Source organism: Haemaphysalis longicornis, unplaced genomic scaffold (genome assembly GCF_048455015.1).
Source record: "Haemaphysalis longicornis isolate Haplotype H1 unplaced genomic scaffold, Haemaphysalis longicornis Haplotype H1 scaffold_5, whole genome shotgun sequence".
Taxonomy (NCBI): Eukaryota; Metazoa; Arthropoda; class Arachnida; order Ixodida; family Ixodidae; genus Haemaphysalis; species Haemaphysalis longicornis.
Genome location: NW_027526385.1, coordinates 3812123 through 3839516, shown reverse-complemented (window position 1 = coordinate 3839516; position 27394 = coordinate 3812123). Strand labels below are relative to the sequence as shown.

General features: G+C 47.0%; 2 protein-coding genes across 2 annotated transcripts; one reads left to right on the top strand and one right to left on the bottom strand.

Moving 5' to 3' along the window:
• Positions 1-1682: 1682 nt before the first annotated feature.
• LOC144137818 (cytosolic Fe-S cluster assembly factor narfl) lies at positions 1683-17342 on the bottom strand. Its single transcript, XM_077669823.1, has 11 exons — positions 17230-17342; positions 16949-17041; positions 16704-16853; positions 15869-15995; positions 15571-15705; positions 13460-13596; positions 12617-12728; positions 10599-10671; positions 9024-9161; positions 7994-8151; positions 1683-3905 (listed from the first exon to the last, which is right to left on the bottom strand). The coding sequence occupies exons 1-11, from the start codon at positions 17293-17295 to the stop codon at positions 3655-3657; spliced, it is 1440 nt and encodes a 479-aa protein (XP_077525949.1). The 5' UTR covers positions 17296-17342; the 3' UTR covers positions 1683-3654.
• Positions 17343-17524: 182 nt separating this feature from the next.
• Positions 17525-27153, top strand: Lst8 (MTOR associated protein, LST8). The gene is made up of 8 exons (XM_077669824.1): positions 17525-17683; positions 17915-17966; positions 18523-18685; positions 20071-20221; positions 21044-21121; positions 22483-22607; positions 24112-24353; positions 26985-27153. Exons 1-8 carry the CDS (start codon positions 17564-17566, stop codon positions 27095-27097), a joined length of 1044 nt encoding a protein of 347 aa, XP_077525950.1. The 5' UTR covers positions 17525-17563; the 3' UTR covers positions 27098-27153.
• The last annotated feature ends 241 nt before the right edge of the window (positions 27154-27394 follow it).

Here is a 27394-nt window from a genome sequence, read left to right as displayed (position 1 = left end):
GTCGAGGTATGAGCCGTCCAAGAGTTGACACTGGCTTGTGAGAGATGACAATGCCTTCCTTGCGAAGAATGCGGGATAATGTTTCACTCGTTCCTTTAACATAGGGGACGGAAATACGGGTGGGTCGGCGTGCGGAGGGGGTGGGGGGGCAGACGGCGGAGACAGGAGAGGGGTTGTTGACCGGCGGCGTCAGTGCAGAGGAATTTCCTTGGTTGCAGCCCGGCTGGGGGAGACGGCGTTTGACGCGTCGTATGAAGTTGCTCGTGTATCCATTTTTCTTCAGGTCGGCGATTACGGCTTTTTCTTCTTTCTTCCGTTCCTCTTCTGTTGAGCATATAGTTCTGGCTCTAAGTAAGAGAGCTGAGACCACAGAAGATTTGTGGGAATTTGGGTGGCAGGAATCGAATTGCAGGTAGCGGCCGGTGTGGGTGGCTTTCCTGTATACTGCGAAATTTAGTCCGTCTGGCTGTCTTTTTATCAAAACGTCGAGGAATGGTAAGGTGCTGTTCGTTTCTTTTTCCATGGTGAATTGGATGGCTGGTTCAATCGAATTTAGCTGCGACAGGAAGTTGCCTACTGTTGTTTCTTTGATGACACAAAAGCAGTCATCCACGTACCGGAGAAACACCTTGGGCTTTTCGGGGAAATTTTCCAGAGCGGTCCTTTCAATTTTTTCCATTACAAGGTTGGCTGTGGTCACGGAAATAGCTGCCCCCATCGCAGTTCCACTTACTTGCCTGAAATATTCCTGGTTGTATTATTTTTGTACTATTTGTATTATTTTCCTTGTACTATTTGTCTTCAATTCACAGTCCCAAATTTGATATTCCCACACATCTACTGCAAGCAAGTTACGAAGACAATTTGTGGCATTTCAAAGCAAATTCAAATAGGCAAGTTTGGTGCAGACACAACACAATGCTCTAAATATAATGCCAGTGCATTAAATATAATATAATGCATTTTTACACGATGCATTTCAGTTCTACAATGGCCGATAGGTTTGAAAGATGCATACAGCATTATCAGAATACACTTTTGTTCAAATATTTGTTCTCAGCTTCGCCCTCTACTGCTCGTTTTCATGGTCTATTGGAACACCATCTGGATACGTAATTTGAGGGCAAATGTTTGAAGTTTCCATTCAGAGGTCTTTCTTTTTGTCTGGTAGGTGCAACAATTTTATGCTCACGAGAATAGATACAAACACAACACTGTAAAATCGTCATTTCTTAATATGGTGCAAGAATAAGGACACACAATTTTGGCATACTTAAAAAGCCATAGTTGTGCCAGTTTTGTATTCTTGTCGCAAGCCACCTTTGTTGAGAATCTGTAGCTTTAGGATGCAAACAGCAGCTATGCCGCATAGGCCTTTCTCAGAATTTGGTAAACCACCAAACATTGCCAAGCCCATGCAGGTCCGAAGAATTGGCTCCACCAGGGTGACCCGTAGTCAACAAGCTCGTATCGGCTTGAAGATTGCTGTGCACACTCGCTGCTTGTCAAATTTGGTCAGAGCTGAAGTAACGTGTGTTTACATTAAACAAACTATGATTGAATGCCAGTTTATCTTGCAATATTACTGGTATTATGAACTTGAACAAAGCTATTAGATGACAAAACCACAGGAACTAAAGCAACCAACTTCCAACCAACAGAAGTTCTGCAACTCAAAGCCGTAAACAGAACAAAGTTCTTTATTTCGGACAACACAGAAGCAGACTTCACGTGCTCTGTTGTTTTACAAACGAACACACTATTTGCAGTACAATGTAAAACACGCACTTGCATTCCACTGCTTTCATTTGAGCTAGCACTTACGAATAAATATGTTATTTCCTCTCAGTCAGAAATTTAGCAAGTGAACAGTGATGACACTTCCCACCAATGTCCCTCTCGCAGAGCCTGTTACCAAGATAGCCCTTCTCCCATAAAGTTTTCTCTACCTGGTTCATTCGTGGCAAATAACTCACTGATTGTAGGGTTTAATGCACTTAAACTAGACCTGGGCTAAGAGGTGCGCTGTAGTGGAAGACTCCGGATTAATTTTGACCCCCTAGGAATCCTTAAGGGGGGATGGAGGGCAAAACTGACCAAGAATTAGATTTTTTATTAAAGTGGCAAAATATGCTAACATACTTTGCAAACGTCCTCACAAGTGGCATCCCCAGGTGTGCACCCGAAGCCATTTAAAAATGGCGCCAAAGGCACCCCCCTGTGGCTCTGCCGAGTCACTGCAAGTTTCGTGTGACGCAAAGTGGTATTTAGATTGTTAATTTTCCTTTAAAAATGCGTAACAAGATTCATTTCTATAATAACTTACAAATATAGCCCATAGCTACTCGCATTTTTCTGGGGTTCAGTACATACCACAAAGGCGCTGCGTTAGTTGAAACTGCATTGCGTATGCATTGCAAAACGCTTGTTTATGTTCAATTAGATAGTCTAATTTTCCGTTTGCCCACAAATAATTGGTTTCTTTTTCGACAGATTAGAGGGAGTTTTCATGACTGAAGTGCCCTGTGCTAACAACGTTGCCTCACTTTTCTCAGAATCTACGCAAGTAGTGACAGTTTGAAAAAATGAAACAAAAACTTCAAAGCGGGATTTCTCAAAACACCATTTCCACTTAGAAAAGGAACATTTTCTCTTGAACTATTTATGTTTCAAAAGCATTTGTTTGTGCATTGTTTATCAATGTTATACGCACATTCTGAACCAGAATGAATATGTTCTCACGAAAATTTGTTCTTTCACTCACTTTTTTCTGTCAGAAATGACTGAAATTTGAGTGTGTTGTGTAAATATATTTTAAAAATCAACGGTTAATGGCACCATTATTCTTTTGGTTCAGAAGGAAGCCTTAGGCGTTTAGCACGTATGGAAAGTGTTTCAGACCTTTGTCTGTAAGAACACTTCTGAGAATGTTCCTTAACTTGAGAAAAAAAAAGCTCAAAAACTCTAGATATTTATTTTAAAAACTAAGAAAGATTTCTGTATGATATTATTCACACGGTCAGGAATTTATTAATTTAGATACCCTCCAAAATTTCAGGTTCACTACTCGATAAGAAGCGAAGATAACCGCAGACGAAGTTGGACCCCTACGTCCACCATCCATCCCCCCTTAATGTGAGCTGAAATCTCTCCACATGTCCGTTTTCACTTTTCGCCTCAATGTGAAAAGAAACCATTGCGGCTTTGATTAAACCTGCGTCCTGGGGCTCAGCAGCACACCTTGGCTACCGTGCCACCGCGACGGGCACTACACCACCGCGGTTGACAATGTGGTGACACTGACATTTTCGCGTGCTGGTAACAAGTTACACAACCACTATATAACAAACGTCAAAAATTCAGCACCTGTAGCGCTTAGTGCCTGCTCAAGGCAGGGATGCTAAATATAACACGAGGACATCATTGCTCAAAAATAATTCCTGTCGCTTACTTCCAATACACGTTTTTTTTTTCTTTTTTTGCTTTTTTGAATGGAATGAGGGAAACCTTTCAACAACAGTAACACACTCTTTTTCAGAACATTTCCTTGCAATTAGATGTAACCAAGCGTCTTTGTTGCACCCGTGGTCCAGTTGCACGCACAGCATCCATGCACAATACCTTCCTCCAATGCCCAAGCCTGCGCAATCGAGGTCACCACCTTATGTTCAATGCATTAGATGGTTTCTCGAGTGCGTGGTACTCTGTCCTCAACGGTGCCGGGTCCCCACCGATGCCGTCGAAAGGGTTCTCCACTCCCAGCCAGTCTCGGTACACCTCCAGCACTCGTGGGTTGACGGCGGGTGGCTGACTCTGCACAGCGCTGTAGGCTTCTTCGACACGCTTCAGCAGTGCCTTGGCGTCACCATCTTCTGCCCGAAGCTGCGCACCACCGTTGAGGCAGCCTGTACATGGGATGTTCACGTAAAAAAAGGTTACCGTATTTACTCGAATCTAACGCGCCCTCGATTGTAACGCGCACCCGTTTTTCGTGACCTCCCCCCCCGAAAAAAAAAAAATCTTGATTGTAACGCGCACCCGTCAGCCAGCACCTGCTCGCTTTGAAATCGCTAACTGCATCGCCCGGACTTTGAGCAGCTCGGTCGTCACGGGCCGCTGCGCCGCTCGCTGCTCTTGAACGTATTCTGCGAGCCGCTCTTCTATTTCGGCGAACCGGCCCTGCTTCGGTCCACTGAAGCCCTTTCGTGTAGCCTTGCTGGCGAAAATAGTCTACTGCTGCTTGCGCCAGTCCCGCACGCATGTTTCCGGAACTCCGAATGCGCGTGATGCGGCCCGATTTCCGTCCGTCTCCGCACACATTATGACTTTCCTTTTAAAAGCGGCATCATGATGAACTCGGCGTATCTTCGCTGTCGGCACGTCCATGCTGGTAGATCAAACGCAGAAAACGGGTAGACTAACCTAAGCACATGTACTACCACAGCACACGGAGGACGCTACCACGCTACTGCAGCTAGGCATAGACAGCTAGGCCTGTGGCTAGGCTCGGAGTGCGTACGAGGCGGCCATTTTGAAATGCCGATGGCGATATGATATCGGAGATTTAGGGTCGTACTCGATTCTAACGCGCACCCAATTTTTGGACCCGATATATCGGAAAAAAGGTGCGCGTTAGATTCGAGTAAATACGGTACGTTGTATTAGTGTTGTGGCGAGTCGCAAACAATTTTCGAAGGGGTGCTGCAACCTCCCTTTAAGGTTCGCAGCAAAGGAAGGACTTTCATTGCCCACCGAGGCCGTCACACAATGCCCGTGACAGTGCCTTTAATTTGTCTCACACTACCAAACTGGTTCTACCAGTGTGCCCCACCATTTGCTATACAAAGGGAGTTTGTAAAGTTTGTTGTCAGTTTGTTCTCAGCAGTAAAGTTTGTTGTAAACTTTGTTGTCAGTTTGTTGTCAGTAGCATAAATTTGGAACAGGCATACACTGTACGCACCAAAAGAAACACACGGCCCTCTAGTTTTACCAGCAAAGTATAAACACGGCGATCTGTAATGCGCTACACTACACTGCTGAGCATCAACTACAATGGCAGCTTTCCTCGGGACAGTTAAAGCATGAACTGCCTTCGAAGGGACACAATGTCGAGGGGATTCGTGCCCAACAGGTGATGGAGACAATGCCCCAGGTTATGAAACTTGCGAAACAACCCAGACAATTCCAATGCGGTCACACAGACATGAATGGCCAGGAACCGAGGGGCCAATTTTGGCTTACTGCTGATCCACAAATGGCTGCACACGTTCTAAAGCTTGCTGGCTGGCAGATAAGTGTAGAAAAACTGGTGCAGCAGGTTAATCAATTAGGCTGGCCAAATTAAAGCCGTTTGAATTTACCTAGGTCTTTCAATTACAATGGAGTACTTGCTGAACTCTGACATTGGGGAATTCTAGAGCAATGGTGTGTGTGGATGTTTGGTGGCAAAACTGTGCACACGACACTGGGAGCAAGGGGATATGTAAAAAAAAAAAAAAAATAAAACTCCCTAATGACTTTATTTGTTCAGTCCCCAGTCCTTCACAGAAATGATACAAGCTTGACAAGTTTAATGGGGTAGTGAAGAGAAAATACATTTCTCTTTGCTTAATACTATCTGCTTGAATGGCCTTTCCAGAGCATAAATCCCAAATATTTTCACAATTTATTGTTTTTGGAATTAAGGAGACTGCTTTGAAATGCTCTTTTACAGGGGCATCGCAAGCGACCATGTGCACATCATCGGTCGGCAGCACAACTAGCAGTGACGTCACAGTAAGAACACTCGATAGTTAAACGCTCTTTCTGTATATATTATTTTGTAAAGCTGCAAACCAGATATTTTAAAAATAATGCATACTCTATTCTTTCCCAGAAACAGTTTTCAATCGGTTGTGAGCGGTGTCGTGACTGCTTCAGTTGTCTGGCAACCATTGTAGCAGAACTCAGACCTACTGTCTGTTTGTACTGTTTGTAGCCAGTTTCCCTGCTGAAGCTCAAGTTCTTGTGCCGAATCTCTCCGATATCTTACCTTTTTTGTATCAAACAGCGCAGAGCCGCTCAAGCAGAAAAAAAAAAAAAAAGTGCCCCGCATGTGATCTGAACTGGCAGCCGCCGGGCTGGCCTGCACTGCAGTAAGACACCGTACCCACTCGACCACAGACGTAAAAGTGCAGGCAGCAGCAAACTGCCGGATAAACGCCACTCTGTATTTGTAACCCAGCACTCTGGTGTGTTTTCATAACTTCTAATCAACCCAGAGCTACAACCACCAAATGACTGTTGAATGCTTCTGCAGTGACCCAAACGGGAGCATATCCAATCAACGAAACAGCGTTAACAGCACTGTTTATTGGAGGAAAGCAATCGAACTGAATGATGGTGGGACCTGGTGACTCGGAGTTGTATCACTGCTTTTTACTAGTTATTTTTGCTCTTGAAGAGTAAATAACGGGTTGGTTATAATTTTCAACAACTCGAAGTCCTTTGAATAAAGTGTTTATGTAGTAAATTTCCATTTTAAGCTTTTGGTCATTTATCTCGTCAGGTCAGAAAGTTCACGTTCGCGTAACCCACATTACAGGCTATGCAAGACAGCCAATGGCAGGCCTGAGCAAGAACACCAGCTGACCTGCCGCGGTGGCTCAGTGGCTAAGGTGTTGTGCTGCTGAGCACAAGGTCGCGGGTTCGATTCCTGGCTGTGGCGGCCGCTTTTCTGATGGAGGCGAAAAGCCAAAATGCCCGTGTGTACGAGATTTCGCCGCATGTTAAAGATCCCCAGGGGGTCAAAATTAATCCGGAGCCCTCCACTACGGCGCGCCTCATTGCCTGCGTTGCGTCAGTGCGTTAAATCCTACAATCGACCAATCAATCAAGAATACCAGCTTGCAGAACGACAGTTTAGACTTGTGGGAAACAGCGCAAACAGTTTACAAATACCCAGTTTGCTTTAAACGTGGTTAACTGTGCCCGCCTTGTTAACTGCAAGTTTGACCATGCTGGTCAGTCGTATCCGAGATCAGACATCTCCCGTTCAGTAGCAAGGTGAGCTTCATCATGGCGCCGATGTTGTAGCTTTATCTGACCCTTTGCGAGCCCGTTCCATTCCGACATGTTGTGCAGACAAGGGGGAACTGTGATTGGCTTCTTACCAAGACGTCACTTTATGAGCTGAGGAGGAAAGCCTCGGTGAAACCGTAACTACATTTTTTTTCCTATTTGCTGATATTATGCAATGAAATGGCCATGCAAATCAAGCTTACACAGTTATAAGTACCCACACAACACCGTTTTTCTGAAAATCTCTTCACGATTCCTTTCACTACTCACTCTCCACTCATTCACAGCAGTAGTGATTTTATACTATTTTTTGTGAAATTCATGCACCACGAGAAAAAGCAGAGTAAGCAGCGACCAGCAAGTGGGGAGAGTGGACGCAGCGGCACCAGCCAATCAGCAGTGCAGATGCTGCGACAGGCGTATCCGTCTGCAGCGTCGATGCTCGCTCTGTCTGCTCTAGCTCAAAGGAAGCACACAATGCACTGTGCCCCAGTACACGCCCTCCTGTGCTCACTCTCAAGGCCCTCAGTGGCCACATGATTCCCACATCAGCTTTTGGGCCACTGCCCACTCATTCGGGAGGAGGAACAGCAAAAGACTGCACCTATACCCGGGCACAAGTTAAGAACGGCAATACCTCATGTGGTGCATCACTCCACTGAAGTGACGGTTCTGTGACGTCAACACACGTACGTGTTTTCAAAGCAGATGGTCCTTAATGGGTAAGATTGTTTGCTTTTTCCCAAATGTTTTTCTGTCATCACTGCAGCAGTTTATAAGCAGGCTGTCAAACTCTCCATAAGGTGTTTTTGGCAGCAAGGCAAGCAAAAGTGGAAGGAAGCTTTTTCGTTAAATGGAAAACTAGAGAGAGACAAAGTTGGGGATTGGGCAAGGACCGGCTGCCCACTGTGTCCCAGAGGCAGGCCCCCCTCACCTGCGGGGCAGGCCATGATCTCGATGAAGTGGTAGGGGCACTTGGCCCGCTTCATCTTCTGCACCACGTTCTGGATGTTGCGGAAGCCGTTGGCCACGGCAAAGCGGAGCACGGCCTCACCACCACACTCCAGCGTCACCTCCCGGAAGTCCTGGTTCCTGACGGAAAAAAGTGATGGGACACTTACGCCATCAGTGACGCGAAACCAACCCTCAATCCTCTGTGGCTCTCAAATTTCATGACCATACATAAACAAAATAAATAACTTTGTGCTCCCAACAATTTGCATCATTCTGTGCAAAGCAATTCTCATTTTGTTTGCGGCCTTAGCTTGCACATTACAAAATTAGGCCAGCTTCATTCGCATGCGTCTCCTTTGGAATGCTGATAATGTGGTCGCGCTCACACTGTCCTGGTCAACGCTCTCTCGATAAGAAAGCCCAGCTCTGCACTGACAGAGTCCCTGGTTTTCTGATCAGATGCACAAAGATGACTTATTTTTAACTGGTAATGTTGGGTTCTTTTTCTTTGCAGGACATCGAAAAAACCGTAAATTTGCCCACCAAAAGAGAACTGACACTGTATGGTCCAACAAGAAGCCCACTGGCATCTTCATGTTAATCTGCACTTACACTCTCAACTTTACTTTGAAACAACCGAATAACGACTTTCCCCATAGCCCACCCATCAAGGCATAACTATTAAGGGCATTATCACAGACCCAAAATCTCAGCAGTTTGGATGGCATTGCCTAATGCAACAGCAATGGCAAAGGTGCCAATATGTTGAGATTTGCCAGACTACATTTTTTTAGAACTGCCAGGCTCACCTGAATGTTTGTTGAGTAGCCCATTTCTTGCCTTGGCACGGAACAGCTCCCAAATTATCAAATGGTGCACTTCGGCAAGAAACTTAGGAAGCCTCACAATAATGTGCATCCAGCATTACACTACCTTGCTTCAGTTCTTGTGTTTCTGTTCTAGGCATCACAAGGACACAGTTCATAGTCTAGAAACACGCCGGTCCTCACCGGAGTGTCTTGAAGGTGACTTCCTCGGGCCTCCGGTCAAAGAGCAGCCTTGCAGCCTCCACAAAGACGTATTCGCAGTAGCCACCGGAACCAGATCCAGGGTGTCTGTAGGGTGCACCGTTCATTTCACAGCAAAACCTGCATGATTATGAAGCCAAGAATAATCAGGGGCCAAACACTAGACTGCACTGTGAATTGCAACGCCACATGGTGAATCCTTGCCCACTGCATCAGCTTCACAAATTCGCTGGCTTACGCACAAGCAGTACAGTCGTGGGCAGCCTAAGCTGAAACAAAATAACAGCAGAAGACAGATCCTGGTGGTGTGGCCCAGCTGGGAGAACGAAAAGCTGCGGCAAGACAAAATAAAAGTGCTCGAGAGTGTCCTTTGCTGCTGCCGTGAAAGTTGGCCTACCTCATCTACTGAACAATGGACCTTTCTACTAGCGTATGCATATTTTATCCAATTCCGCTTATCGGGAAATTACTTTCAGGTACACGCAATGTTGTGGTTGCTTCTTGGGAAAAAAAAGGTTAGCAACTGCTGTCTATGGCTTAGCTAGCCAATGTGTTTCAGCTGTCATGATGTCCCATTTATATTCCCTTCTGCTGATTACATCACACAAAAAGATAGGCTTGATGCAACAAAAGGTTTCCAGATAAGGAAGATCGCAGAAAATGCATGCATGAAAGCTGCACAGTAGTGTAGGAGACGGCATGGGCTGAATTGCATGGCAGCAGCAAAGGGCCCTCTCGAACAAGTTTTATTTCGTCACAGCTTTTTGTTTCCCCCGGCTGGGCCATGCCACTAGTATCTGTCATCTGCTGTTATTTTGTTTCAGCTTGGGCTGTCCATGACTGTGCATTTAGCAGCTCACGTGCATGTTCAAAGGACGCTGACACACACCTAAAACTGTGAAGCAGCCACAACAGCACTTCAAAGCAGGACACACAGGTAAACAACCTCTGTCATATGATGCTTCTACATGTCACTCAGTACAAACCCGTGTAAATGCCCGACACCCTTGCATAAAGAATGCTCCAACTGAGCTGCACTTTTTGCCCCTCATGGAGTGATGAATGGATGGCTCTGGTCATTACAACTCCACAGCACACATTTGTATAGCTCAGAGATAAACGGCCACAGATTGTATGAATCTCAGCACAACACAAATTTGTCAAATTCCCTGGCCAAAGTGCATCATGTAAAATGAACCAAATGCCTACTGAACTGATACATCCCTCGCAATCACATGATCATTGGCATTACACTGCACTTACTTCATGAGAATGATTCCTTGCTTACAAGAATGGCCACCAACGGTTAACTTTGGAAAGTTTTGGTAAGTGTCACACAGTGATGCAAGATGTTCTCAGCAACACATCTCCATAATGCTGGCCTGAAGAGGCAAGTGCCTGTACACACCGTACTTCCAGTGCCATTTAATTTCTGCAACTAAATGAGATCATGAGGCCTCCTATGGAATCTTCTTGCTCTGCCTTGCTTGCTACACCCACACACAGGGCAGGTTACTTATGGCAGCACAGAACTACAGAGGTCACGAGGCCACTCACAGGGAGTCTGATGCTGTGCAGGGCAGTTCGCTAAAGCTTTTCCTTTCCTTTTCCAGCATGGATTCCACTTCCACTGCAAGAAGCAGAGAGAGAAAAGAACAAAGAAAACTTTTCTTCACTCATTTTTCCTCTGGGTACTAAAGTAACACTTGCACTCCTCTGGGAAAAAATGTGCACCATCCATATTGCACTACGTATTAACACCCGTGCCAGCCTGAACCACTCCCCATGCAAAGACCCAAACGCTGTGACCACGCTGCATAGAGTCCTGGGTACAGCACTTGCCAGTCAAGCCGCTCGGCAGTGTCAGATAACTAGCCCTTGGCGTGCTCAATAGACCCTTTCCAAACCCTTTTCAGGGTTTGCCAGCTGCCACTCAGAGATGCTCCCCATAAAGCGCTCACCGAGAACATCTGTCCAATGCCAGAACTTGACAAATATTATTATACATATGCCAACAACCCAAGTACACAGCCGTCCTTGCCTCACACCCTAGAGCTGCACTTGCCTCAAGACGCTGGCAGCTGAAGCTTGTCATGAGTAAGCAACAACTGTGACTTTGCATGCGCACTGGTTAACTCCAGTGGTGTCACTGTGGCTGAGCTCCTCTCGGTGAGGCATTCCTTGCAGCAGACAGGCTGAGATTGGCTACAGTTTGAGATTGGCTGAGGTCAGCCAGGTTCCCCAATCACCCCCACACTCGGTGCACACAGCAACCTGGCTGACATGGTGGAGTGACCGTTCAGCGAATGCACAGCCATTCTACGCTGATTCAGCACTCCCACACTGGGAAAACTGCGGCTCGGCTTTTAGTGGCGCCGAAATAAAAAGAGACGCAAAACCCGGCATCCATTTCAGCAAGCATCGTGTTCTTTCCAATAGACAAAGCAAAAAGGCGCAGCATGCACTCTGTGCTGCATGTACATCTCTTCTTCATCGTCCTCTTCGTTCCTTGGCTAACGTTGAACCACGGGCAGTTCAAATACAATTTACAACAACCACAGCTGCCACGCCTACTCACAATGCAATGTTGCGGAGCCAAAAGAGGCCAGATGACAAACCTGCACACGAACAGCTGCAAAACATACAATATACAGCACAGAGTCCCGTTCGCTGTTTCAAGTGTGGTCAGGTTGGTCTCATTGCACAATACTGCCCAAAGAGGCTGGCATGCCAGGCAGGTGCCAGTGAACGTGCTGGCACAATCTAAGTGCCCAAAAGGCAAGCATCACCATGGCTCCTAACGCCAATTATAGTTGGCACAAATGTGTCTGCACGACCTATTAACCTTGCAAGGGACACCAAAGTGAATTCTAAACACTGTCGCATTACTACCGCACCAGATTATCGTCCAGACTGCATTGGCCATATCCTGAGCTTCGTCAGTAGATCTACATGCCTTTTCCAGCAAGAAAAGTGTATTCGACCGCGTGTTATTTCCCTTGCACTGTCCTCCACTCCAACTTGCAGAACTTGGCAGTGACAACATACTTGTACCTTTGCACAGCGAGATTCCCTTAATTACCAGGGTGCTTAACCTTTCAGCAAACAAACAAAAATGCCAACATTGTTATGAAATGGGTGAAAAATATATAGTGGCCTGAGACAGCACAACGAATCAGTGTGACGTTATTACAGTAGTTCATTCAGCGGCTGCAATTGGCGCATGACTTTTTCTGTTCTGTAGCCCATTACATAAACAGTGCAATAATGAATTACATCTGCTGAACTTCCCAAGACAATTGCAAACAGCACTTCAGTGTATCATTAAGGCATAGCTGGACACCAATTCGAGCATCTAGCTGATGGGCAACAAAGCCGCTTAGTATACCAAAAGCTAACCCAGCAGCCTATAGCCAGGACCAGGCTACGCTGCCGCAAGAATCCTTTCCACATTCTAGACATTACTTTGCAGGGCACTGTTTGCACAGCTCCAGGTCAAGCCACACCAAATCAAACTCCCCTCAGCCACGCCAATACAATGCCCACTAACAGTCCTTACAGGCACGTGCCCTTACCGGATGTGATGACGCAGTCTACATCCCGGGTGCTGTATATTTCGTCGTAGAAGTCACTTCGCGATGCCTCGAGCTTCTTGTCGTAGCAGGGCATCACACTGACGTGGTATATCTGGGAATCAGAGAAGACATCTCGCTCCGTTTCCTGCCGCTTTTTGTTTTCTTTGCATCAAGGCAAAGGCTTCCTACTATGATGACAGTGCCACATGCAAACATTGTCAGTTTCTTGAGAAACACAAGCACACAGGACCTTATGGTGAACAGTTACCGTATTTTTGCATGCAAAAATTTCAGTGGCAAAGTAGGGGGGTAGATAATACCGTACGTGGGGTTTTTTCTTTAGTGTATCTTCACAACAACGTGTGTTGTGCCGTGAGAGTAGTGACACTGAGTGAATTGTGACTTTGGCTTTGAAGTCAGTGTAGTCTACTTAAAAAATATACGCTTTTTCTGTCTGATGTGTTGCTTGAGCAGCAGCTTTGGTGCAGCCTTTCCTGTATCAAATGTGTGGGCAATACATGAGGATATTTTTTTCTTTTCCAGTGGGCTGAAAGTGGGGGTGTGGATTATTTGCAAGGTGGGTTATATGCGTAGTAGATATATGCCTAGAAATAAGGCGTTGTCCAAGGAAGCAGCACATGACATGTTAGGCCAAGGCTCTTACCGTGATGCTAATAAGAATCCCTATCTGAAGGTGGTTTTAGCAAGTGAGAGACACTGACGCACGAGCACGTCAGCACTTGCAACACACCAGCCAAAGCAGCAAGCTCTTTGTTGCCTACACTTTACGGGGAAGTGGACAAGAGGAAACAAAAGCTCGAAGAGATGTGCAAGTTCAGCGACCTGGTCGGGCTTCTTGGCCAGCTTGCCGGCCAGGAAGTTCTTCACCAGGGTCCCCATGACTTGCTGCGGCGAACGCGCCCGGCTGATGTGTGGCAGCAGCAGGTCGCCGTGCGTCTTCTCGGCGTAGCACACAAACCCTGAAAGGCAACGGAAATGTTTTAACAGCGGGGCTGTTGTACAAGCCTTAAGTTCGCCGTTGCAGCAAGAAATACCAAGGAAAAAGCGTTCCCAGCATGCGCAATGGCTTTAGGGGGAAAAAAAAAAAGGCAAAAACTGTAAGGAGCGAGAAAATGCCAAGCGCTCATGAGTGCATGCCTTGTGGTGACCACCGAGTCCCAAGCTCACACAATGGCTTTAGCAAAAAAAAAGAAAAGAAATCCAGCCCTGCCGTCAAGCACTACCGCACATGCAATGCTTGGTACAAGGAACACGACAATATCGACGCCTATGACATTGACACAGTGCAAAGACGCGACAAACATGTAAACAAACAATTTCAAACTTGTACAAATGCGTGGGGATGTGTCCTTCACTGCTCACGTGGAAAGAAATCCTGCAGCTTCCCTATGGTTCAAGCCTAGTGCAACTTAGTGCAAGCTTTGCCAGCTTAGCTGGTGGAAGTCTGCGATGCTGAGGATGACTTTGCATTTACCACTCGCCGCGAAGAAGACGACAACCTCTTCGATGCATACGACGACGATTACTAGCACCACAATCGTGCAAATAAATAGTGATTCTGAAATTTAACTATGTGTCAGGCAATGCTCACTTACAACAGCGTTGCCATGCAAGTCTTGCACGTGTGTGCAAGCTCCCCTGAATTTTTTGCACTGCTTACAGCAGGTGGGGGCAGTTGTTACAGAGAAGCTGCTTGGTATACAGGACTAGTATGTTCCAGCAACGGCTCTATATGGGAAGCTACCATGATTTTGCCATGATCCTCCGCTCTAAAAACTCACTGAAAAGGATGCTTCACTGCAGACACATACGCAATGATGAAAAGCTGACTCCATGAATCAGGGCTTGGAAGGGCTGGATGAACTCAGGAGAAAGTTCTAGAATTGCATTTTAACATAAACCATTAGTCATATTATGCCTTGTGGGACTTGGTCCCCAAGCCTTGTTTGCACACAAGGCTTGCCCTCGCCGGTCATGGGGGCGGCCATCTTTACCAGTTGTACAGTCATAGGCAAGCTCAGTTACTGCATAAACACCAGTTCCGAAACACCCCATAGGCCCTATGTATCGAATGCTGGTCCACAATTGGCCCCCCTGCACTGGGGGCACACAGGGGTGAACATTGGGCATGTTGACGAGCCTGCCGTCTGTCGAGAGAAACTTATTTATTTATTTATTTGCACATACTGCTAGCCTAACAAAGGGTTTGGCAGGAAAGGGTGCAGTAGTGAAAGGTCAAAAAACGTACATGATCATTCACACATATTTCAGCAAGAGTAGCAAGGGGCATTTGCCTCCGCTGAAGCAACCATAACGATAAGACCCATGCTGCGACATACACAATGCGACATTTTCTCGCGAAGCAAATTCAAAAGCAAAAAACAAGCGTACATTATTACGTAGTAAAAAAGTAATGATTAGACAATCTGGATAGCAGTACTCAAGTGCTTGTAGCTTGTAGCCAACGTGAGTCACAAAAGAAAAACCGTGGAAACATAAGTGAACATTACCCAATTGTAGTGTTACCTGACTTGAAAATCAAGCTTTATTTTATGTAGCTTTGTTATTAAAAGTGATGTTAAGCAAGGTACAGTTTTTGTACCCACAAATGCCACGCGAGTACACCTGGCCCTACTTTCAGCGAAGCGAAGATACTCTTGATTCCGAAGCAAAGTTTCACAACAGGTGTATCTCTGGTCTAGATAGCATCACAAAAGGTCGAGTTACCAAGTTAACAAGATAACTAGGTTGTAAATGAAACTCTACGCAAACGACTCCTACCCCATTTCTCTTTTTATTTTCATACTTCTTCCTTGCTTCAAGTCTTTTAGGAAATGAATACTACATCTAAAGCTTCAATAACTTGCTCTTTGTAACATCATTGTCGTAGAAATATTTTAACAGGAACTAGAAAGAAGCTTGTTGTTAGATACCTGGACAGGACGATGCCAGCAGTGGGAGGGCACTTGGGTCGGTGGTCCTGCGCGCGTACCGGTCAAGGAAGTCCCGCAGCGTCTCGACCAGAGCAAACTCCCGGCCAAATGTCGAGTCCAGAACATAGTGGGCACCTGCAATGCCGCAGCATAAACTTCACCTTTAAGCAACCAACAGCAACACATTTGTATCCCCATATCTCATGTTCACAATTACATCTTTCAGTTTGTTATTGACGAGGTTTAACTGTACGAGCAAGGGAAGAAAAAAGAAAGGCAAGAGAATACTGACACTTACCCAGAGTCTTCAGGAAGCCCGTGAGCCTTGCAGATGCGTGCTCGTAGTCGACCCCATATTTCCCAGCGAAGGAGGCCGCCACCTGGGGAGCCACCGTGACAACCACCACCTTGCGCTGCTCCTCTGGCTGCGTGAAGAAAAGAGGAAAAAGAAGAAAGAGAGCGCATTGCACCATTCTGGGCACAGCTTTCTTACCAGGCTCTAGATCAAGACTGCGGATTCATTCCTCGTTCACAGGGATCAGTAAATGCACAGAATAAGATGGCACATGCCGGGTGTATCCCTACCAAATGCACAGCCTATAACGAATTTGAGGGGCACCAAATACGCCATCCTCCCTCTTCAAGGTGAGGGATCAATATTCCACTGCCAATACAAGCAGCTGGCCATCCTCCACTGAGTGGCAAGTAGTCATGATTGCGACAATGCACCGTCAGTGCATGTTAAGTCACGTCATTATTCAGCTCCTAGATTACCTCAAAAAGAGCCACATTAGCCACATCGCACGTTTTTATATCAGTTTATATCCCCAATAATCTTACTGTAATAAATCCAAGACAACTGAGCCTAGACCATCAAAAGGAGCGCACCAATTTGGGGGACTTAAAATAGGCTGTACATGCAGGCCACAGAGAGTCCTAAAATGCAGCTTTTAAGCAGCTGCGTAATCCTTTTCTCAAAACTTCAAGAAACAGCTAGCGATCACGCCTTAAGCGTCTTTATAAGTTGCGATACAGGAAGGCTTGCCCCCGCGATCCTGCTGGACGTCAATGCCACACTGTGGCCATCTGACCACTGGAATGACACTGCGCAAGAAGAAACTGCAGCGTCATACCATTCCTGCGTTGTCCTTGAGCACGGCGTAGAGCTGCTCCGAGCTCTGCTGCGTGATCAGCACAGTTTCCGCCGAAGTAACGCAGCCGCTGCACGCCAAACAGTCGGTGAGCGTTATCTGGGCCTTCTCCAGCTTGGAAGCCTGTCCCAACTGCGTGGAAACGTGCACCCGAATGCGTTCAGCGCAACAGTTCCACGGTCGCAGCGTTTGCAATGCAGGCTGCAGGAAAGGCAGGTTGTTCTCACCTCGTCCACTTGAAGATAGGAGCCATCGTCGCCTATTTTGATGGAGCCCAGTTTTCCGGGACCTTTCGGAACAATCACCGGCTTAATGCATTCCTGAAAAGTCGGCGAAAAATGACAGTCACCGCCGAAAACAGGATAAAATCGGCAAAACCAACGAGTGAAGTCACGGTCTACACCACGAGAGAAACGGTCCCGTTTGATGTCACCGCTAGAAATGAATTATTCCTTGCCCCCCTGGCAGCAAAAACAGTACATGATGTATTCCGATCGATCGCACTCACCTGAGAAGGTCCTATAAAGTCATTTAAGTCTGTAATTCTCAACACGCCGCTGAAACCGTCTGCCATCACTGCGAACGAGGTAAACACACGCGGCCAACCAATCGTAAAAAGGCAGTTAGTTTACTGCGGCGCTTGACAATATTCCAGGTCCAGTTGTCCAATCGGACGGGAGTATTTCATTAACTGCGGGGCTGCTATTGTGCTCGGAAGGCAGACGAAATTTAGTTGAACACATTCAAGAAGATTGTGTATTTCGTTCGTGCGGCTCAGGAAACGTGTGCTTATGTTTTGATTACCGTGGATATGCACCGGTAAAGCCGCGCATGTCAAGAAAATGCTTGCGGAAGGCGCCGGCGATCAAGTAATTTTGGCTACGGGTGGCTATGACCACAGCATTCGCCTGTGGCAGGCGCACAGTGGGCTGTGCCAGCGGACTCTCCAGCACGCCGATTCTGTATCCCTGTTGTGTCGAACGCCCGTGTACGTGATTTGTGACGCTAATGGTCTAAACTGTCGTGTCTGGGAAATTTTATTGGGATGTTTCGTTTCAGACATCGTCAAGGGTGAATGAGTTTGTGGGTTGAAATACTGAATCACGTTAGCAAACCTGTAGCTATGCTGATGACAAAGATGCGGTTTGAATTGTTCTCGTTTATTCCTTAATTTTCTTAACTTCTTGCCTCAGCAAGTGAACGTGTTAGAAATCACGCCTGATCGACAACACATAGCAGCAGGAGGTAAGCCCTTTACCATCAATTGGTAATATCAGCGCGACATGAACACGCGAGTAGCGTACCTAGTCCGCGTCGTCGTGTTTTTAATTGAAATCGGGGTAAGGTTGTAGTTTGACAATCAATCACTCATGCAAATCTGGTGTCGGCGCAGTCCTGGCCAACTAGCCAGCGAGCTGCCTTGTATCAAAAATTAAATTTCTTTACACGCCCAATTTTTTTACTGCTACCACGCTTATTTTACACGCCCAAGCTACACTTGCGGTGTGAGGCGCTCTGTACTGGAAGTTCCATAGAGGATGGAGGGTCAAGCACACCTAGTGCTTTCGGTTGTTCTCTCTGCAACTTTTTCGGGCAGTTGTAATTTGTTTACTCTTCAAGCTATGCAGTATAGAAAGAAAAGTCTTGTTAATATTTAACTCACCCATTGCGGAGCAGCCATTAACAGTAACTTTGACACTCACTGACTGACACGAATGCACCAGTGTTGGTCCGACATCTTTCAGGCCCAACTAGTTTGAAAAGCGGCACAGCCTGTGCGTTGTTTTGCAACATGTTCCAGGCTACCAGCACATCCGCACGTACGATGTCAACTCCAACAACACCAACCCGGTGATCAACTATGAGGGGCTGAGCAAAAACGTCACCGCTCTGGGCTTCCACGAGGATGGACTGTGGATGTACTCGGGGGGTGAAGACTTCTCAGCCCGCATTTGGGACTCCAGGTCAGGCCTTCGATGAAATCTCTTAAACTGACGACTCTTCCTGCTGGGGATAAAGGTCTTCCTTTGTTCCGACTCTTTATCACCGAGTTTCGTCCCCTCTGTCCCTTCAACATGGCACACAAGCACTTATTGATTATAACACATCTCTACTCACTTTCCATGGACATAGGCAGTTTTTCTTTAACACCTTCAGTCATCTAACAAGGAAGACCTGCACCAGATGATTCAGGGTCCAAATTGTCTGGAGGCTTCAGTGGCTAAGGCCAGTGCTTGTCATTTCCTGTGTGTGGGAGCAAAGACCATTCGCAACGGGGTGCTCAAAGTAGCTGGTCTACATTGTGACAAAATGGGTGGCTATACGCTGCTGCGGGGAGCACGAGAACGTTACTTCTACTAAACTTCTTACACAAAACTGGGCTATCTTATAGTCCTTCACTATCCTCACTCCCAACTCCCCCTGCCTCCCCTGCCCCCTTTCTTTACCTCCGCATACTCACCTTTTATCATAGGATGTGAAAATTACTTTACTTCCTGGCACCGAGCAAGAATTTGCCAATACGGTCACAATAATAGTCATGCCCATCAGTTATCATTGTTCACCCAGTGCGGTTGTGATAACAGTTGTCATCGGGACCTTAGCTTCACAAGTGCAAAAGTTTGATGTATTGTTGACACGTGATGTCACCCTGGCCTTCCAGCATTCACCAGTTGAAATGGAAAGGAGCGAGCACAGGCGCTTAGGTGACAAGATAATCTGTCTTGTTAGAGCATGTCATGTGGGGATTAATGTACTTGTGCGCATTTCTGTGTCCACAATTTGGGTTTATTTGATTTCATAAGAGGTGGAGTTTTGGCAGTCACCTTGTCTGAAGAAATTACCATCCCTTCCTAAAAATAGTTGAGAGAAGCGGGGAAGCTATAATTGAGTCCAATGTTCACTGAAAGCGCATTCAATCAATTGTTGAGCCTTAGACCGACATTGCAAATGAATAACAAACACGTGCAATGATGTTTTGCACATAAGTAAACACATCTATAAATGATCTAGATGCATACTGGTACATGGTTTATGAGATAAAGGTACACTGCTGTGTCCTTCTTCATGATCCATGCGTGTATTGTCTTAATCTAGAACCGTTCCTTTGTCGCGATTTTCAAGTAACCGTTCTCACACAATGGAAGCCTGGCTTCTTGCACACGCCGGGTGTCCAAAGATCTTATCAGAGCTTTTCGGTTGATAAACTGGTCTACGGGGAAGTGCGTTAGCTTAGCTTTTTGGCGGAATGCCATCAGTCCCGCTAAGAAAGCTTTCCCTTTAATAACTTTTGAGAAGCATGATGTTTTTTTTTTAATGTTTTTCTTTGTTGTTCCAATGCGCACCGCAGGGCACGGGCGCAGACCTGCCAGCGTGTGTTCGAGACCAACGCTCCCGTCAACTGTGCCTGCCTGCACCCCAACCAGTGCGAGCTTTTCATCGGCGACCAGAGCGGCAGCATCTACGTCTGGGACCTCAGGAACAACCACAATGAGCAGCTGGTACTGCTGCTGCTCGGCCACACGCTTTCTCTCTCTCTCTCTCTCTACTGGGCCTCTTGTTATCTTGCTGTCTGAGTGTGTGCCACGGTTGCCTTGTACCGTTGCCCTTGCACTAGACACCTTCACGCTTTTATTTTTTATCAATTTCTGGGCTGTGTGAAAGAGGTCTGGTATTTCCTGTCGCCTGTATAAGATATGGGTTTGGCTGTGTCAATGAACAGTTTGTGGAGAATTTTTTAAACAGGTGACTGGATGCCACTAAGACTAATTGCCGGGCCCATCCATCCATAATGTGATGGGCTCTATGGTGGGGAGGTATAGAGGGGCTCCGGAGTGGGGAGTAGCTCCATTGTGTCGAAGCCCTTTCCCGAGCTGCCTCCTCCTCAGTGGATATTGTGTGCACACCACTGCGGCAGTGAATACCACTGCACTGAGAAACGCGTGCAGTTTGCCAGAGTATACAGCCAGATCCATTTGATGATCTGTTCATCTAACCCGCCGCGGTGGCTCAGTGGCTAAGGCGTTGCGCTGCTGAGCACGAGGTCGCGGGTTCGATTCCCGGCCGCGGCGGTCGCTTTTCTGATGGAGGCGAAAAGCAAAAACGCCCGTGTGTATGAGATTTCGGCGCACGTTAAAGATCCCCAGGTGGTCAAAATTAATCCGGAGCCCTCCACTACGGCGCGCCTCATCACCTTAGTTGCGTCGGCGCGTTAAACCCTACAATCAATGAATCAACAATCTGTTCATCTATGTGCGTGCTTGTTTGTGCTCTTGTACGAATGAATGCTTACCACAGGACGTCCCCCTCTTGCCCCCAAACAGACACTGGACTTGGACGTGTCGGTTCAACACCTAGACCTGGATGCCTCGGGACAGTACCTGGCTGCCATTGACAACAAAGTGGGTGGCTCGCTTTCCTTTCTCCCTTGTTGCTCCGACCAGAGCCTTTGCGTCATTGAGCTATATTTCCAGACTTAATTTTGTCAGCGTCGTTCTGGCATGATTTTTGGGCCTGGCCAAATATTCAGAAATTTTTTAATATGCATTTTACGATTCTTCGAATAAGGAGAATATTCAATTTGTATTATAAATTTCAAATATTCACACCCCTAATTAGCATTGTGAAAGCTGTGTGAACACAAACCAACACCCAGTGAAACAGGAGGAGTTGTTTGCGCATTAATTTTAGTTTGGTCAGTACAGCCCTTGACCAGAAAAAAATGTTATTTACGTATGCCGTCACGTTACAATGTATGCGGGGCCTTAAACTATAAACCGATTTATGTGTGGCAAACACCATGCTTTGAGTCAGACAAGTCAGTTTTGTGGTGAATGTTTCACCAGCAGCTTGCTTTGAAGAGCTCTAAAGAACATGTCCCTTCTGTAACTATGATTTTTTCTAAACATAGAAGCTGCAAGTTTATTGTGCAGCTGTAGTGTAGTGTTAAGCTATACCCGGCAGGGTTGCTAAGATACTATGTATGCAGCAATCTTGTTGCAACAAAGGTGGGAATGCTTTCTCGGGGATATGGACTTTTAACATGAACTACAGCTTTGAGTTGGCACGTAGTAATGGAGTGTTTATGCAATGTATGTAAATTACTCTCACATTGACCATCCCTTGGCTGTGCTGGTTTCTATATAGTAAAAAGAAATTGGCAAAGCTTGCACTAAGTCACGCAAGGCTTGAACCATAGCGGAGCAGGAGGATTTGTTTCTATGGGTGCTCTGAAGGACACACCACCTTGCATTGCATTAGGTTCGAAATTGTTTGTTTACATGTTCTGTTGTCGCTTTTCACAGTGGCAACAGTAGTATCGTCGTCTTCCTCATGCATGACTGGCGGGCCCGGATTGCCTTGTCCGGAGGCTTTCACATTTCTCCCAAAGTGGAATGCGTCAGCACGTGCTGGAACAGACGGCAACCAGCTTCGCACACTGCATAGGTGTCGGTAGCGTGAGCTGTCTTGTGCTCTCTCTTTGAGGGGCAGACGCACGAGAACTGTTTTCTTGGTATTTTTTGCAAGCACCACGTGCAAGCCCGGACAACGCCGGGCGCTCCTCGTAAGGCATGTGCTCGGCATGTGCTCAGGGGTGCGGTAAACGGTGGACGTAACTATGACCCAATTTTTTGAGGACGTTGCACAATAAATTGTAAGGACAGACCAGCTTTGCGGAGAGGCATAGCACGGCTTCAGGGAGAACAAGTTCGGCAAATTTCATTACTGTTTGTTCTTCTGCCCTCTTTGCGCACCACCGCAGGGCATGTGCTACCTGTTCCTGCTGGGGAGCGGCAACGACAACCAGATTTCCAGCCCCGAGCGCTTGCTCAAGTTTGTGGCCCACAAGCGCTACGGCCTCAAGTGCCGCTTCAGCCCCGACTCCGAGTGAGTCCCCACCCCTCCCCTCGAGTGTTCACCTTGGCCCAGGGGGGGGGAAACAACATCTTTATTTGCCTGCTAAAAGGTCACGGTGGCTCTCACTCCCTCGCTAGGAGGGGGGTGCCGGCCGCGACTGCTGGCGTGTGATCGCCGCCAGCGCAAACTGCGCGGCGGCTTTCTGTGCGTCCTTGTCCGTCTCGCGCACCGCACGCGCGAGATGGGGCGGTACATAGTATGTTCGTTTCCGCGTCGTTGCACTCCCACATCATGTGGGTCATGGTCAGAAACGAGGCCTTTCCCACGATGCATAAATGGATTCACCCACCTGTCAGAATGCCACACTGGCGCAAGGGGAACAGACAATGGGAAAAAGAAGAAGTGCACTCAACTTTTCAGGACACATTCCACACTTTTGTTGCAAGACTTGCCCTTGCAGGCTGCAGTTACTCTCAGAATTTATGCAGTGTGTTTAAGCCAGGCTTGTGAGATTAGGCAAAAGTGTTGTGGGCTTGTTTTGCAGCGTCATGATTCGGGAAAGGTTTGGCGTGTGTGTTTACTGACTCCAATGCAGAACAAGCGACACGAAATTGTCACTCCTGCACCATTGTTTTGGGGACAGTAATGTTGCATCTCTTTCATGTACAGTTTAAATTCCACAGCACATTCATTTAACAAGCAGGTTGATTGCCTGCATATGCTTTCTTTTCAAGCAAGTAGACTCCTCCAGAATTTTCATTGCACTCTCTTGAGCTTCCCTTGCTGAACTGGCAGGCCTTGGGGGCTATGTTTCAGTCTCAAATACACTGATGACGAGAGCATCTGGTGTTGCGTGGAACCTTTGCCTGCTTTGCAAAAACCTTTCAGCGGAGAGCACTTACAAAAGCCTCAGAATAAAACCTAGCAGACGCAGAAATGCTTGCTCAGTTTTAATGAATAAATTCACGAAATGTCTGTGCTCCAGACAGAAAGGAAAGTGCAGACAGAACAGCAAGAATATTGGCACAGGTGTAGTTTTCTGTGCCATTACCATGTGCCCTCGAGAGACCTTTTGTGTCCAGTGCTGGAAGATGGATGCTTAGTTGTTTTTCATTTGTGGGGTGTCTGTTCATCATTTTACTAACTGAGAGCATTTAGTTTTGAGAAAGCCCTTGGGTGCCCTCTTTGCAGTGGCACTTTTCAACACACTTTCTTGGCGTTCCTTGCCCTAGTTGGCCTAGCAGCATTAGCACTCAAATATCATCATCATCGGTGGCCCTTTTCTTTATAATTTTGCCTTTCTTCCAAGTTACCCGATTGTCTTTTCCCAGCTTGGTGGGGTCAGGACAAGCAACTCAACGCTCGCAGCGCCTCGAGTATGATGAGTGGAACAGTGAAGCAGTCAGCTTTGTGTCGCGTTTGGTCCCATGCATACGACAATTATGCGTGTGGATTAAACCATAGGCCATGCACTCCTTCTACCTTCTTGGTGGGTGTGTGTAAGTGTCAGAGATTGCCCCCTGCGCTGTTTCAGGCTGCTGGCGACGTCCTCGGCGGACACGACGGCCCAGGTGTGGAAGGTGTGCGACCTGGTGGCCTCGAGCGAGGAACCGGGGCCCGAGCGGCTGGTACGGCGCAGCTCCTCCCAGTCCTCCACCAGCGCTGCCCGCGCCTGGAAGCTGGCCGACGCCCTGCCCGTGGCCCGCATGGCCAACGCCAACCAGCGATGGGTCTGGGACGTGGCCTTCAGCAACGACGCACAGTTCCTCATCACCGGTAATGGCCACCACTGCTGCACACGTGCACATGCAGACGGCTCTGTCTTATGCACGTGCTACAATTGACAGTCGAACACTCACTTGGAAGTGCATCTCATGTATTTGCGATGGGACACTCAATGTGCAATTGGTTTGAAGGCCTTCGGAAGGCCTTTGAAATGGCTGTGTAGCACAAGTATTATTTCTGTGTTCCTTCTCTCGAAGAAGAAGGAGGGTTTTGAGAATTCATGCTAGGCATGTTGTCTTCAGAATTGTTTGCAATCCCAAGATGTTAATTATGGTTATGCATTGTCACCTCCAGTTCATAACTAACAGTCATATGGGCATATGTTGGATGAGAAGGGGTTTAAATGCAACGGCAGAGCCAAGTTTTCTCAAGACTCGTAGCAGATGATATAGAGGTTTAAACGTATTTTTAAGCCTCCATCATTGCACCTAAGATTTGGTTGAAAGTTTTTGCGCCAGATTTTGATGACACAGAACTTACGTTGATGGTGAAGAAAGAAAAGTTGCAGCATTGAATTGAGGACCCCCTTGTCGCACGCATGCATGCTGGGGGGTGCAAGGAAAGCTGTTAGTGGAGAGCACCAAGGAAGGCGTAGGGAAAGCAACTGGTTCCTCTGTTAAGCCCCAACCACATGGAGCGATTTTGCAAGCGACTTGGGGAGCGACGCAACTAGCGACGAACTACTTTTCGCCGCGGACCAAGTCACTCATCGAATCGCTCGGTTCTGGGTCGCCAGAAACAGTCGCTCGCCTCCCGGAAGTGGCCTCAGCGACTAGCCAATAGGAGAGCCCCTACGTAAGCACGCAACCTCCGGTTTTGGAAGAGAACGGGGGGAAGATTTTGCAAATCCACGCAGACGGCATTTGCGGTGCAGCGGAAAAGAAAGCTTTGCGTGGCAAAGCTTGTGTACACGCTGAAGCAGGAGCAAGAAGGCTCCCGCACACACTGGGTGAGACCCGTGTGGGAAAAACGACGTCAAGAAAGCGAATTCTTCACGGCGTTCGTGTTGGAGCCGAGAGATGAGGCGCAGAAGGAAAAGCATGCGCTATCGCTAACCCAAACCAGTTTTAGAGATGCAATGAAGTGCAAAAAGCAAGGTAGAAAGGCGTAATACTTTTTAGTCATGCTTTTTATGACAAATGAACAAAAAAAAATGTTTGCAAACAACCAGCGTACCAAGCGCGTTACTATGCACAGTGCGGCAACATTGAAATCGCCATCCTCAGTCGCTCGAGCCGTCGCTGTCATGTGGTTGCCTCGGCGAGCGAGTTCGGTTCGGCGACTGCGGATCCTAGTCGCGTCGCTTGTCGCGTCGCTGGAAAAATCGCTCCATGTGGTTAGCGCTTTACTTTTTTTTTCTTTACAATTTTGAAATGTTAGGGAAGATAGGAAATCGAGAAACATGTGTGCCCTTCACGGTATCCAAGCCCACGACTTCCGAGTGTAATTTGCAGAATGTAATTCATCTCGTTTTGCTGGACCTGAAGTGTTATAAAGTGATATGACGGCATGCGTAAACCCTTAAGGGGCCATGCAGACAACATGCAAGTTTGGTTCACTCAAGAGATTTGGTGTTTTATATTTCCCCCCCGCATTTGTCTGGCATCAAACAATGCTTTCTTTATTCACTGAGAAATTAAACACTTTAAGCCATAATTTTGATTCTCCCGCTGAATTGTGCGTTTTGTATAGTCTCCGATGGCGCATCCAGGGCAAGTACTGAAACGAAGGTAATTATGCGGACTAGGGCTGCAGCAAACGGCGGTATACCTTGTTTGCTGTCAGTCCTCATACATGGCGCAGCCATACTGCTTGGGACCGCTGTCCACCCTCGCTTTGTTTTTGACTGGCTTTGTGCCTGGATAATGTTTATTATGGTTAATAGTGCTCATTTCGTGAAACATTGGTTCTGCCCAAAAGCAGAGTCACAGAAGACAGTGTCGCTTATGCCAGTTGGCCAGCGTAAGCTGAACACGCCGGACGGCTGTGCAGTTATTACCGGCATAGTGCATGCAGTACGCACTGCTGCTTCTATGTTTACGTGTGTGTCCATAACTTTCATTTTTTATCCCACCATTCTTACTGCTATAAAAAAAATATGCATTAAATTTAAGTGCAAATAGCTCGTTTTGCAAGCTTATAGGCCCTGCCTAACTTGTGTTTGCTTTTGCTGGCCTCAGCCAATCGCACAGCTGTGCATATTACGTCATAGGTTCTAGTGCGAGGTTCTAGTGCAGGAAATGAACTAGTGAGTCGCATGTCCATTCCCTTCTTTCCTAATTATATAGCTTATTTGAGTGAAGTTAGCATTAAAAGTGGTCTCAGTGTTGTTCTAACGAGGCAGTCTTTGGAATGAACCAGACTTGCATGTTGTCTGCACGCCCCCTTTGTGTGTGCACAACTGCTCGAGCAAGCATGTATTACGCAGTGGCACGCACATTAGGCAGCGAGAGTAGTCGCCAAGGGGACGATGCAAGTTGGCAGCCACACGCAGTGTAGTAACCTAGTAACCATGTGGTCCTTTCCATTAAAGTGTGAGGGATGCAATTCACTCGTTGAAACATTCTTGGGTGTGATTCATTTTTGGGCGCTCGTGTACATGAGCCCTAATTTTTTGCGCAGCATCATCCGACAGCGTGGCCCGGTTGTGGAGTGTCTCACCAGCGGAAGTGAAGAGGGAATACAGCGGACACCAGAAGGCCCTTACAGCCCTGGCCTTCAGAGACAGTGCTTGATCCGCAGCTGTTTCGAGCACTGCAGACTGAAATAAAGTAATCACAAATACACGTACCGTGGGCATCCTTTTCCTCATTGAATGATATTGTTTCATTTCATTCTATTTTTTAAGAAGTGATTGTGTTCTCAATAGACACATGTGCTTGTGTATTGTAGCGACAACTTAAGCTTCCTTACACTGTTTAGAACCCTCCGTTGTGTTGGGAAGACGGAACTGGGCAGGAGGAAGGGGGTTTGTGGAAAAATGGGTTGAAAAATGTTTCACCTGAGGAGAAAACCGTAAGAACGAACAGAAT

Coding starts and splice junctions, on each gene's coding strand:
- Lst8 (XM_077669824.1), top strand. CDS start 17,564: ATGCTTGCGGAAGGCGCCGGCGATCAAGTAATTTTGGCTACGGGTGGC. Junction 20,222..21,043: donor ACAACCACAATGAGCAGCTG/GTACTGCTGCTG, acceptor GCCCCCAAACAG/ACACTGGACTTGGACGTGTC. Junction 24,354..26,984: donor CGCACAGTTCCTCATCACCG/GTAATGGCCACC, acceptor TTTTTTGCGCAG/CATCATCCGACAGCGTGGCC.
- LOC144137818 (XM_077669823.1), bottom strand. CDS start 17,295: ATGGCAGACGGTTTCAGCGGCGTGTTGAGAATTACAGACTTAAATGAC. Junction 16,854..16,948: donor CCTATCTTCAAGTGGACGAG/GTGAGAACAACC, acceptor GTTTCCACGCAG/TTGGGACAGGCTTCCAAGCT. Junction 13,597..15,570: donor GCTGGCATCGTCCTGTCCAG/GTATCTAACAAC, acceptor GTTGCCTTTCAG/GGTTTGTGTGCTACGCCGAG.